The following is a 14,076-nucleotide window of genomic DNA, read 5'->3' as shown; positions in this document are numbered from 1 at the left end:
CTATCATTATGAAAAATATAGTTGCTCTTATCCCTAGAGCCTCACAGGACAGAAAGCCTTCAAGCACAGCATTTCGTTATTGTGCACAAGAAAATGCCAAGAAAAACTTCTTTTTTTGTTTTTCTTTTTTCCTCTCAGGAAAAAACTCAGAACTCTTTAGTTTGCAAGAATGAGATGCCCAACTCAAACTAGTATAAATTAACAATTTAAAAAAATATTTGGTAGATGGGATTTATTTGTCAAGTGTCTGAGAAGTTCAAGGCTAAAACAGCTTTCAAGGGCGTTAGGGCCTGAAAAAATTTGGTCAGGACTTTCTTTACATCTCATTTCTGCTTCTCTCTGTGTATCAGCCTCATTTTCTCCTTTGACAGATGATCTTCTTCCATGTCTGGGGAGCTGGGGGAAAAGAGCAAGGTGTAGCAGCAGACAATTTCAAGTTAATTGCATCTGGAAAGAAGGAGAGTATCTCTCTCCCTGTGTCCTTACATAAATTCCCAGGGAATCGATCTAATTGGCCCAGCTTGGGTCCTATGTCTCACTCTGGAAAAATGGCTGTGGCCAGGAGGAAAAGGTACTGTGATTGGTCAGGTCAGTGGGGCAGTGGGCTACTGAGATTGACAGCCCCATTAGAAGCACCCAGAGTGAGGGAAGAGCAGCTCCCCAAAGGAAATAGGGCCTTGGGTGACCAGAAGTGGAATGCTGGGAAGACACAAGTGGCAGAGGCCTACTACCCCAACCAGATCCATTCTGGAAAGATTTAAATACATATATTGTTTAAAAATTATATATTGGGAAAAGTGTGGTATGACCCAAAAGCAGTTTAGATATCACATATATAATTATACATATATTTAAATATAGACACTCCTGGGTTTCAGGAAATTACCAACATTTCAAATAAATAAATTGACCCTTTCTTTCTAGGATAACTCTGTTCAGTGCTTTCTTTACTCTCCTTCCAAGTTTGTTATGAACATCATCAACTCTAAGTTTAGTCTTTAATCTCCTTGCTTCCTTCTTTTGATTCTCTCTAATTTCTCTCATTCCAACTTCTTCTGCCTTTCCTGGGAGGGGAGGGTCATTGTGTATTTTGCAATTAATAGATTTTCCTTCTAACACCTAGGTGGGAACCTCGTTCAGGCTTTCTTGACTATAGAAAATGATCGCATTTTTGCAATTTCTGTTTTAACATTATTCGTATTTGTTAAATTACATATTTTGCTTTTATTTTAGGGCAAACCTGGAAAAGATGGTGCCCCTGGCTTCCCTGGCATTGAGGTAAAGACTTCCTTTGGTCCATGGATATAGTCAGTCCTAATAGATGAAGGATTTTTCAGAGTCACTAAATAGTTATAAACAAGCAAAAAGCTTACAGTTTTTAAAACCAACATTTGAGAGTCATAGTTTTACATCTTCACTGTGAAGAGAGGTCATCTGAGCAGTCTTTTTTAAAAAAATGAGTTTGCATGGCTCCTGCTTCCTACAGATGTAATTGATCATTTCCTTGCGTTCTTGTCTTTAGGGAGCCAAGGGCAACAGGGGTTTCCCAGGATTAACAGGTGAAAATGGCATTAAGGTAATTTCCTCCCAAGTATCCTATCTGCAGGCTTTTTTAATAGATTCAGTTTTGTCTGCCCTTTTCCTTTTCTCCCACCTTCTGGACCTAGGTACATAGGATTGCAATCACAGACTTCATTAAAATACCTTAGTATAATTGTTAAGAAGAAAAAGAGAGGTGGCAAATTAAACATTTGAAGGGTGTTCTTGAGAGAAAGATATTAAACTTGTTGTATGTTCTAAGTTGGCTGACTTAGAACCAGTGAGATTTCAGCTCCCCACAAGAAAAGGGTTCAAAAATGCCTATGCTTATAGGAAGTTTCTGGTCATTTGAGATCAAGCATTGGCTCGTCTTCGTGAATCTCAGCCTGAGTCACAATACTCTTAGGAACTGCATTCTGCATTTCTGACAATGCATTACAGACATTTTCAAGTAATTTGTACGGTCATACATTGCTTAATGACAGGCATATGTTCTGAGAAATGCACTGTTCAGTGATTTTGTCATTGTGCAAATATCACAGCGTATGCTTACACAAACCTAGATGGCATAGCTTGCTACACACCTAGGTTATATGATATGGTCTATTGTTCCTAAGCTACAAACCTGTACAACATGTTCCTGCACTAAATACGGTAGGCAATGTAACATGATTGTATTTGTATATCTAAAAAACACATCTAAACATAGACATGATACAGTAAAATATTATACAATAATATTATGGAACCACCATTAACCAAACCATTGTTATGTGACACATGCCAATATATGTAGACATATGTGCAGATTCAAGGTTTATCCTTAAACAGTATCACTTCCAATAGAATTCTGAAAGAAATTATTTCTCTTGAAAGAAAGGGAGTTGATTATAGCTGGCATACTGGGAATTGCCCCAAGGCCTGGATTTCCTGTGCTTCTAACCTGGATGAGGACACAGGAATGTACAATGCATATGAACACTCATTGGAGGTGATAGGTGCTACCAAGAAACCTGGAGAACTGCTGGGGCAACAACCACTTTTTTACAACCTTGTAGATAGGATTTCTGACCCAGATTTGGCTCTCTGGGAAAATAAAATCAGTATCCCTTTAACTTCAATTTGGTTTGTATATGACATCTAAATAACATTACTTTTAGCATTAATTTATTGTTCAATTGCGCATTTTTCTTTTTAAATATACCAAATAAGTATTAGTTGGTATATTTAGAAAGCAAAATACTTTGGGTTAACAAATTCATAATTTGTAACTATCTTTCATTGTAGGGATGGAAAGGAGACACTGGCCCTCCAGGATTTCGTGGTCCAGTAAGTGTGATTAAAGACAATATTAATGCTATGTTTGATCAAGCCCTTTAAAATATGGAAGAAATTTTGAATCAATGTATCTCATTAACTCTTGTGATACACATTGTAGCAGTTACCTTTTTATCAAACCAGGGCAAAAAAACCCCAAAACAAACAAACAAACAAAAATTGCTGTTATCACTTGCCCATTTAACAATAGGTAAGCATTTCTATTTGGTCCCTGGAATGTGCTAGTAATGCCTACCCTGGGCTATGGAGGAAGAGAAAAGCTTTGTCTAACCAGACCTGTCCCAAGGTAATCCTGTGCTTTCAGGGTAGAGAGGGCCACTGCTGTAGAATAAAGCAAGGGCACTAAGGGGTGAGGAAGTCAGCTCTTCCTCCTCTCTAGCCGGCCGAGATATAACAACTCCTGAGCTTTCAGGCAGCAGAAGCCACGGGTTTAATACAGAGGTAGAAAAACCAATCCTCCCAACCCAAGCTTCATTGCAGCAGGCAGTGCTCCCCTTCCCAGCACAGACATGAATTTGATGTCAGCTCCTGACTGCAGAGTAGCCACATTCTATATTCTGTGACTCCGCAGCTGAAGGAGAGGAGAAAAAAGGACCCAGGCTCTGAGTGCTGGTGTCTGTTCATTTTCTACCTCAAAAGACAGTGGCTCTCACATGCAGTATACAAGCAGGGCTGCCATGAATAATCATGCAGGTTGATAAAAATGGCTCATGGTGTCAAAAGAGTCATAAGAGGAAGGAGTGTCCTGTTAAATATGCAGTTCTCAGTAATTTAACTCAGTAATTGGAGGTGGAGTCTGTAAATCATCATCTTTAAATGATTCAGGAATTGGAGGCGGAGTCTGTAAATCATCATCATCAAATGATTCAGCTGCATAGAACCTCTGTCTTAGCCAATTCTGTGGTGCTGTAGACAGAATACTCTACCTGAGACTGAATGATTTATAAAAAACAGAAATGTATTTTTCACAGTTCTGGAGGTTGACAAGTCCAAAAGCAAGGCACTGGCATTTGGTCTGGTGAGGACCTTCTTGGCTATGTCCGCACATAGTAGAAGGCAGAAAAGGCAAATTAGCCTAAGGCTGCTAGAAGCCTCTTTTATTTATTTATTTACTTATTAATCTATTTATTATTTTAAAGATGTGGGGTACAATTCAGGATTAGGCATACAAGTGGTCATCGAGAGGCAAACTTTGGACCTCCCTTTAGTTCCCACTTTGCCTGGTTTGAGATCAGGTACTCTTTTTTTTTTTGAGTTGGAGTCTCACTCTGTTGCCCAGACTGGAGTGCAGTGGCCACTCTCGGCCACCGCAGCCTCAACCTGCTGGGCTCCGGCAATCCTTCCGCCTCAGCCTTCCAAGTAGCTGGAACTACAGGCATGCGCTACCACGCCCGGCTGATTTTTTGATTTATTGTAGAGATGAGGTCTCACTGCCCAGGCAGGTCTCAAACCCGTGGGCTCAGGCAATCCACTCACCTCAGCCTCCCAAAGGTGCGGGATTACAGGCTGAGCCACTGAGCCCGGCTTGAGATCAGGTACTCTTATTGATGTGTGCCCCATTTCTACCTCACCCCACCACCCCCGTCGCCACCACAGCAGTATCCCACTACTGCCAATCCCTTTCTTACAGTATTATGATAAATGTTCAAGGTCCACTTATATGAGTGTGAACACGTGGTACTTTATTCTTTCTTTCTGTGATAGAGCAGTGAGTATGATAGACTCTAAATCCATCCAAGTTTCTGCAAAGTCCAAATGTTTGTCCTTCTTTATGGCTGCATAATATTTCATTGTGTATATGTACCACATTAAAAAAAATCCGGCCCAGTTTCGATGGGCAGCAGGGTTGATTCCACATTTTTGCTATTGTGAATAGAATAGCAATAAACATGAGTGTGCAGGTATCTTTTTTGTAGAATGATTTGAGTTCCTCCAGTAGGGGGACTGCTGGTTCATATGGAAGGTCAATGTCTAGTTCTTTTAGAAATCGCCACATTGTTTTCCAAAGAGATTGCACTAGTTTGCATTCCCACCAGTATAAAAGCATTCCATTTTCTCTGCTTCCTCACCAGCATCTGTTGTTTGTTTTATTAATGATGGCCATTCTTCCTGGTGTTAGGTGGCATCTCAGTGTGGTTTGATTTGCATTTCTCTGATTAGTAAGACAGTACTTTTTCTTGTGTCTGTGGGCTGTCTGTATATCTTCTTCTGAGAAGTGTCTATTCATGTCTTTTGCCCACTTTTTTTTTTTTTTTTTTTTTTTTTTGAGTTGGAGTCTCACTCTGGTGCCCAGGCTAAAGTGCAGTGACACACTCATGGCTATCCCAGCATTGACCTGCTGGATTCTAGCAAACCTTCTGTCTCAGCCTTCCAATGCCCAGCTAATGTTTTTTTTAATTGTAGAGACGAGGTCTCACCAAGTTGCCCGGGCTGGTCTCGAATCCGTGGACTCAGGCAATCCACTCGCCTCAGCCTTCCAAAGTGCTGGGATTATAGACTGAGCCACCGAGCCTGGCCTGCCCATTTTTTAATGGGGCTGTTTGTTTTTTTCCTTTCAGCTCATTTGAGTTCCTTGTAGATCCTTGATGTTAGACCTTTGTCAGATATACAGTTAGCAAATTTTTTTTTCATTATATGGGCTGTCTCCCCACTCTCTTGATAGCTTCTTTTACTTTGCAAAGGTTTTTCAGTTTGATGAGGTCCCACTTGTCTATTTTATCTCTTATGGCATGGGCACTTGGGGTTTTGATCAGGAATTGTTTGCCAGTTCCAATTTCCATAAGGGTTTCTCCTGCATTTTCCAAGATCCTTATACATTTAGGTCTTTGATTCATTTAGTGTTGATTTCTGTGTATGGTGATAGGTAGGGGTCCTGTTTCAATCCCCTGCATGTTATCAGCCAGTTTTTCCAGCACCATTTACTGAAGAGGTTCTCCTCTCCCCAGTGGTTGTTGGTGAAGATGAGTTGGTTGAGAAATTGAAATTTTGCTTCCAAAATCTCTATCCTGTTCCATTGGTCCATATACCTGTTCTGTACCAACACCAGGCTGTTTTGATTATTGTAGCCTTATAGTAAAGTTTAAAGTCTAGAAGTGTGACATCTCCTGCTTTGTTTCTTTTGCTAAGGATTGTTTTGGCTATTCATGGTTGTTTATGTTTCCATATGAATTTCTGTATTGTGAAAAGAATGATGTAGGTAATTTAAGGGGTATTGCTTTGAATCTGAAGATTGCCTTTAGTAGGATGGACATCTTAACAATGCTGATTCTTCTAATCCATGGGCATGGAATGTTTTTCCATTTGTTTGTGTCTCCTTGGATTTCTTTGAGCAGTGTTTTGCATTTTTCATCGTAAAAGTCTTTAATTTCTTTGGTTAGAAAGATGCCAAGGTATTTCATTTTGTGTGTGTGTGGCTATTGTGAATGGGATTCTGCTTTTTATTTGGTCCTCTGCCTGTTTGTTATTGGTTTATAAGAATGCAACTGTCTTTTGCACATTTATTTTGTATCCTGAGACTTTGCCAAAGTCCTTTTTCAGTGTAAGGAGGTTTTTGACAGATTCTCTTGGATTTTTGAGGTACAGGATCATATCATCAGCAAAGAGAGATAACTCACTTAACTTCTTTTCCTATTTGGATACCCCTGATTTCCTTCTCTTGTCTAATTGCTGTAGCTAGGACTTCCAGCACAATGTTGAACAAGAGCGGTGAGAGTGGGCAGCCTTGTCTTCAGGGGAAATGCGTCTAGTTTCTGTCCATTCAGTAATATGCTGGCTATGGATTTATCATAGATGGCATTTACTATTTTGAGATATGTTCCTTCTATACCTAGGTATTTGAGGGTTTTTATCAAGAAGGGATGCTAGATTTTATCAAAAGCTTTTTCACATCTAGTGATATAATCATGTGATTCTTACTTTTACTTCTGTTGATGAATTTAATTACAGTTATGGTCTTGCAGATGTTGTCCCAGCCCTGCATACCGAGGAAGCCTACTTGGTCATACTGGATGATGTTTGAGATATGTTGTTAAATCAGATTTGCTAGAATCTTGTTGAGAATTTTTGCATCTATGTTCATTAGGGATATTGGCCTGTAGTTCTCTTTTTTTTGTTGGGTCATTACCTGGTTTATGTATCAGTGTGATATTAACTTCGTAAAATGATTTGAGGAGAATTCTATCTTTCTCAATTGCCTGAAATACTTTCAATAGAATTGGTATCACTCCTTCTTGTATATTTTGAAGAATTCCACCACTGGAAAGCCATCTGGTCCAGGGCTTTTTTTTTTTTTTTGTAGGCTGTTTTCTCATGACAGAGTCAATTTCCTGTGTTGTTATTGGTCTATTTAGTGTCTCAGTGTCTTGTTGTTTCAATCTTGGGAGGTTGTGTGATATCAGAAAGTCTCCCACTTCATTTAGGTTATAAAGTTTGTTTTCATACAGTTGTTCATAGTAATCTCTGATCATCTTTTGTATTTCTTCAGGGTCAGTTGTGATTTGATCTCTTGCATTTCTGATTTTATCTGGGCTTTTTCTCTCTTTTTCTTGGTCATTCTGGCTAGTGGTCCATCAATCTTGTTTATTCTTTCAAAGAACCAGTTTTTTGTTTTACTAATTTTTTTTCTATATTTTTGTCTTTCTGTGTCCCATATTTGGACTTTCACTTTGGTGATCTGGATTCTTCTGCTGAAGTTAGGGTTTTCGTGGTCATGTTTCCAGCTCCCTTGGGTGATGTTAGGCTGTTAACTTGTATTCTTTCCCAACTTCTTGATGTGTATTCACAGAGATAGAATTCCCTTCATAGAACTGATTTCATGGCATCCTAGAGGTTTTGGTAAGATGATTCTTCATTTTCATTTGTTTCCAGGAATCTTAATTTCTGTTTTGATTTCTATGTTGACCCAGTAGTTGTTCGGCATCATGCTGATTAATATTAGACTGTGATCTGAGAAGGTGTATGGCAGTATTTCAATCTTATGAAATTTGTTTATGTTTGATTCATGGCCAAGGATATGGTTGATCTTGGAGTACATTCCATGTGGTGATGAGTAGAATGTATATTCTGTGGTTGTTTAGAGGAGCATTCTATAGGTATCTATTAAGTCCATTTGGTCAAGTGTCAAGTTGAGGTTCCAGATCTCTCCGTTGATTTTTTGCCTCCATGATTTATCTAGGGTTGTTAGTGGGGGTATTTAAGTCCCCAGCTATAACAATGTTAGAGTCAATATCTTTTTTTAGTTTACTTTGTGGTTGCTTTATAAATGCTGGTGCTCCTGTGTTGGGTGCATATATGTTTAGGATGGATATTTCTTGTTGATGAATTGAACCTTTTATCACTATGTAGTGTCCTGTATCATTTAAAATTTTTGATAACTTAAAAGTTGTTTTGTTTGATAATAAGATCGCAGCTCCTGCCTTCTTATGTGATCCATTCACCTGGAAATTCATTTTCCATCCTTTAACTTTGAGTCTGTGTGTGTCCCTTGTGGTGAGATGAGTTTCCTGGATGCAGCAAATTATTGGGTAATGGTTTTTTATCCAGTTTGCCATTCTGTGTCTTTACAGTGGTGCCTTTAGTCTATTCACGTTCAGGCTGATTATTGAAATGTGATTGTGATCTTCAGGTTCTTATCAAGTTTTTTCTTTGTTTTCTTTTAACTTTTGGATTTATGTATATGTGTGTTTTCAAGTTTCAGTTGCAATGTATTCTCTGTTCTCCTGTTCTCTTAGGAAGTGTGCAGTCATTCTTTTTTTTCTTCTTCTGTGCTTAATACCTTTTTAAGTATCTCTTGTATAGCTAGTCTGGAAGCTGCATAATTTCTTAGGGATTGGATGTCTAGGAAGGATTTTAATTCTCCATTGCTGATGTGAAGTTGAACTTTGCTGGGTAGGAAATTCTTGTTGAAATTGTTTACCTTTGAAGGCATTGAATATTGGACTCCAGTCCCTTCTAGTTTGTAGTGTTTCTGCCAATAGGTCTGCTGCTATTCTGATTGGTTTTCCCCTGTAGGTATAGTCTGACCTTTCTGTCTTGCAGTCTTTAGGATTTTTTTCTTTTGTACCTACTTTGTGTAGGTCAATTATTATATGTCTAGGTGTTGGTCTTCTCATTTGATATCTTGCAGTGGTTCTCTGTATCTCATGTGTTTGGATGTTCACATCTGTGGTGAGGTGGGGAAATTTTCCTTGGATAACATCCTAGAATACTTGCTCCAAGGTGTTTTCCATTTCCCTTCTTCCTCTGGGATACCAATGAGGCATAGTTTTGCTGAGGTCCCACTTCTTAATACCATATCATTAGCAACACTTGAATTTTGAAAGGATACATTCAAATCATAGCTGTCCCAAAATACTTTCATGGGGTTTCCAGGAAAATTAAATGGGTTTTTTTGTGATGCACTTAGCACAATACCTAACATATAGCAAGTATATACATATCATTATGGATTTCTCAGTGGAGATTATTATATTATTAATAATAAAAATACTTTTTTGTGATTTTATACATTTTGCTTAACCACAAGTTTCTTGTTACTTCATCTTTTTTAAAAAAGTCAACAAAGTAATTGGCTCATGCAGTATAAGAAAAAGCAAAACTAAGAATTTTTAAAAAATATTTTATATCACTACTTTCTTTCCTTTGAGATACATATACTGCATGCTAAGGAAATCTATCTTTCCCCAAAAGGAAGGCATGCAAAGAATTGACAATTTCAGTGGGTTACAAATGAGAAAGTGGATACCCCAAAATCCTAAAGCTTGAACAAACTCACACAGATACTTACAAGATAAATATACTGCATGCTAAGGGAAATCTATCAACCTATCCATTGCACTTTAGAGGAATTCTTAGCATTCCTCATTATGTGTATTTTCTTATGCTCAATTCCATATAGCTCAAATTTCAGCTTCTACTAACTTCAAAAGAAGTTCTGCCTATGAAAAAATGGTTAAAGAGACCAGCAGTAGGTCCACTGAGCATGTCAGAAACAATATTCTTCTATTCTTACAGGTCAATGGTGCCCTGGAATTTAAAGAAATAATAAGTATTTCTTATGTGTGGATCCCATTATTCTCTAAAATAAATTTTGTTCATCAGACCAGCATTTTTTAAAAGTTAAATAGAATAAAATTAAAAGTAGCAGGTTCGATCATATGTTGTAATGTTAAGTCACTATTCTGTGAAACTTTAATACATACATATCTCTGCTTGTGTGTGTATGTATACAGAAATCATATATATATAAATGTGGGTGTGTGATCTGGGTCACATCATAAAATATTTCTAATTGAAAGCCCATGAAATATATGATATCATGGTACAAAGAGATCAACTTCTAAACTTATTTATCTGCATATACATGACTACTATATTCCTGCTAACATATAAACTTATAAATTCAGGAAAATAAGGAAGGTATCTTTTTAGTCAAAATGAAGAAACTGCATTTGGTGAAATGTCCATAAATAGCTATTCTTTCTCTTTTTTTCATTTCTTTCTCCTTTAAGACAGAATATTATGATGCATACCAGGAAAAGGGAGATGAAGGAATTCCAGGTCCACCAGGGCCCAAAGGATCTCAAGGCCCACAGGGTGAGAATGCATTTTTTCCTAGAGAATTTGCTGAATATTTTTCTGGCTTTCATTCAAGATAATAAACAGTGTGTGGTTATAAACCTAGAATTTTGGGTGAGTGAAGGATGGCAGGAGAGATCTCTACATTTTCATAGAGGTAGTATTTTTTGATGTCTCCTAATTTTCTTTGAATTTTTGATATCTCATAATTTTTATAACTTATAAGTGGTATACCAAGAAGGGAATTAAATTACCCTTATGTGGGAAAGCAGAAAGTTCAAGTCTGGTAAGAAGACACTAGTAGGAGGGAAAAAGGAAGGAGTCCAGGGAATTGACAATCTCAGTGGGCTACAAAAGAGAAAACAGAGACCCCAAAATGCTGCAACTTGAACAAGCCCACACAGATGCTTACAAGGGGATACTGAAGCTCTAGTTTCCTGACTCTTGGAATAAAGATCTATCCTTGGTGCCATGAATTATTCTCACATTACTTATATTTTATCACTTTTGAAAGATCTGAAAGTTCTGGGCCAGTAACTCTCATCTCCGGCTATATATTAGTATCCCTGGGAATTTCTAAATAATGACTTTGTCAAGGTCCTACCCCGTGATTCTAATTTCATTGTCTGGAGGAGGACCTTGGGCATTGGTAGATTGTACTCTGATCTTGACAAATCACTGATATAAACAAGATTACAAGGGAGAATTTTGCTTTAAAGAGTAAAATTCCCCAGTGTATTTAAAGAAAATGACAGCTAAATTAGACTTGAGATAGATTTTTAAACATTTTATATACTTACTATAAGTCGTTCTAAAAGAACTAGAACCCTACGGAATGTTGCAGGTCAAAGCAGTCTAAGATGGATTACCAAGCCTAACTGCAAATCCTTATTGTTTCCAGAAGAGTTTGATTTTCTTGCATCTGAACTACCAACAATGTGCTGAACTCAGATCAGACTCTTAATAAATCTCTGCTGAATTATGTGAAATTGATAAGGTGGCATAATTTGCTTTTGGGTGTTAGACTTGTAATTAGCTATTTCTTGGCGACTTATCTAAACAAGCAAAGTTTTCTAATATTTATTTATGTGAGAGTAGAAAACAGTATTTAAAATGCTGTATTATTAATTATTATTATATTATCACCCAAGATTTCAAAAGTAGACAGGGTAACATTTATATCTTTGCAAGCAATTAATTAATGTTATATATTTCCAGGTCCTAGTGGTCCCCCCGGAGCTCCTGGAAGTCCTGGTATGTCCATATTTCTTGGGGCACAAATAAAAATTCTATTACGAAGGAAAATACATTGTTCTCTGTTGTTTGCATTATTTACCTAAGACAAATGTTTCATCAATCGATCTAAAAGTGTTTCCAGTTTCTTCATTGTTATATTTGCAACCTACAGTGAAAAAAGGAGTGGGTGTAGTACAAAGTAATGTAGAAATGCTTTTTTAACTTCCCATTGGTTTTAACTGCATGTAATAACCTTATTTTCAGGAAGTTAGGTCAGAGGTAGCTTTGGAGTATGAGCAGGGACCTTGAAACTCAGAGGAGGCACAGATAGAAAATAGCAATATTACAGTAATTAGTATAGATTTGTTGAAAATTATAGCTTTCATAACATATGTTAAGTTGCATAAAGTTACCTAAATTTTATTTTTCCTGTTTTAAATTTTAGTCCATGAGTCATTAGAGTATTTATCTTTTGAGAGAGGAAGAAGAATAGAATGAGGGATGGGTCCATAGGGGCCCATCAATTATAACTGTGCTGCATTATTTCTAAAGAAAACAAAGCAAAGAAAAAGAGTAAAAATTTGATAAACCAGTGGTAGGTGCCCTGCCATTGATCATATTTTCCTCTATATGATGTTGAATATTAAACTACTTCATAACTTAAAAAAGAAATTAAAATTAAGCAGATTATAAAACTTTATGTATACTATAATATCACTACAAAAAATGTATATACAAACCAGGCACAGGGGCTCACATATGTAATCCCAGCACTTTAGGAGGTGAAGATGAGAGGATTGCCTGAGACCAGGGGTTCGAGATCAGCCTGGCAACTTGGCAAGACCTTGTCTCCACAATAAATCAAAAAAGTAGCCAGGCATTGTGGTACATTCTTGTACTTCCAACTACTTGGAAGGTTGAGGTGGAAGGATCACCTGAGCCCAGCAGGTCAATGCTGTGGTGACTGTGAGCATGCCACTGCACTCCAGCCTGGGCAACAGAGTAAGGCTCCGACTCAAAAAAAAAAAAATGGATAGATATTATGTGTACCTATATATGCATGATATGCGTGACCAAATATACATCAACTGTTAACAGTGTATATCTCTTGAAGTTGGATTGGAGAAAAATTATATTTTAGAGCTCTGGGAAAACATTAAGGAAGACCTTCTACTCCCTCTGCCAGGCCCCTAAGTAATAAATAGGATTCTTTAAGAAACCAGCAAGTAGAAAATTACAAAGCTCTGGTTTTATAAGAATTTCAAGATTTTTCACTTTTATTTTTTGTACTTCTGTGAAAAGTAACGTGGTATTTTGATGGGGATTACATTAAATTTGTAGATTGCTTTGGGTAGTATGGTGATTTTAACAGTATTCATTCTTCCAGTAGATGAACATGGGATGTCTTTCCATTTGTTTTGTCTTCAGTTTCTTTCATCAGTGTTTTATAGTTTTCCTTGTAGAATGTTTCACCTTGTTGGCTATATTTGTTCTTTGGTATTTTTGTGTATGTGACTATTATCAATGGAATTGCCTTCTTGATTTCTTTTTTGGCTATTTCATTATGGTTTATATTGATTTTGTATCTTGCAACTTTATTGAATTTTTTTATTAGTTCTGAAAGTCTTTTGGTAGAGTTGGGGGTGAAGAAATACAGGTTAATGAGTACAAGCATACAGTTTTAGATAGAAGGATTAAATTCTAATATTTGATAGCAAAGTTGGGTGACTATAGTTAACAACAGTGTATTGTATCTTTTTAAATAACTTGAAGAAAAAACTTTAAATGTACCCAATGCATAGAAATGTTAGTCGGATGATTGATACCCTAAATTTTCTGACTTAATCGTTACACATTCTATGTAGGTAACAACATTTGCATGTACCCCACCAATATGTACAAATATAATGTGCCAAAATAAAATAAAAGTTACAAAACTCTGAAACAGACATCAAACAGAAGAATTTGCCTTTATGTTCAAATAATAAGACATAATTTGATATCACCCTGCTGTTTTCCTGGCCCTTTGATGGTGGCATCTTTCTGCTTAGTAGTTAAACTGTTTGTGAGAGACTTGAGATAGCCCCCTCCTCTCATCCTCACCATTTTAGGGTTAGGGTGGGTTTTGTACCACCGGGCATGGCTCCTCTCTCAGGAGATGCCTGCCTCCCCACCATGCCCTTTTATACTTAAAACATCAGCAGAATTAAAGTCCAATTACAACTTTCTTTCTACTTTGGGGCACTGAAATGTAGGCAACTTCTAGTCGCTAATTTTTTAAAAAATCTACAAAGTAGCATATATGAAAGAATTCCTCATGAATCCTTTTTTTTTTTTTTTTTAAATAAAAGACTGTAGTATATCTCAAACCCTGTTTCTGTTTCTGGT

The 14,076-nt window shown here is 37.1% G+C and overlaps 1 protein-coding gene across 1 annotated transcript in view; it reads left to right on the top strand.

The window, feature by feature from the left end:
- LOC103259286 (collagen alpha-3(IV) chain-like) overlaps window positions 1–14,076 on the top strand; it is a gene marked incomplete at its 3' end in the record, with an annotated part of 115,922 nt that overhangs the window by 85,322 nt on the left and 16,524 nt on the right. The window contains exons 17-21 of the mRNA XM_008056969.1: window positions 1,234–1,278; window positions 1,523–1,576; window positions 2,827–2,868; window positions 10,386–10,470; window positions 11,671–11,706. Of these exons, the coding sequence (XP_008055160.1) occupies window positions 1,234–1,278; window positions 1,523–1,576; window positions 2,827–2,868; window positions 10,386–10,470; window positions 11,671–11,706 (262 nt within the window). The remainder of the gene's footprint in view (window positions 1–1,233; window positions 1,279–1,522; window positions 1,577–2,826; window positions 2,869–10,385; window positions 10,471–11,670; window positions 11,707–14,076) is intronic.

This window comes from Carlito syrichta, unplaced genomic scaffold (assembly GCF_000164805.1).
Source record: "Carlito syrichta isolate Samal-C Ts95f unplaced genomic scaffold, Tarsius_syrichta-2.0.1 Scaffold302584, whole genome shotgun sequence".
Lineage (NCBI taxonomy): Eukaryota > Metazoa > Chordata > Mammalia > Primates > Tarsiidae > Carlito > Carlito syrichta.
The sequence above is the reverse complement of the archived record's forward strand: the minus strand, read 5'-3'. Positions and strand labels throughout refer to the sequence as shown.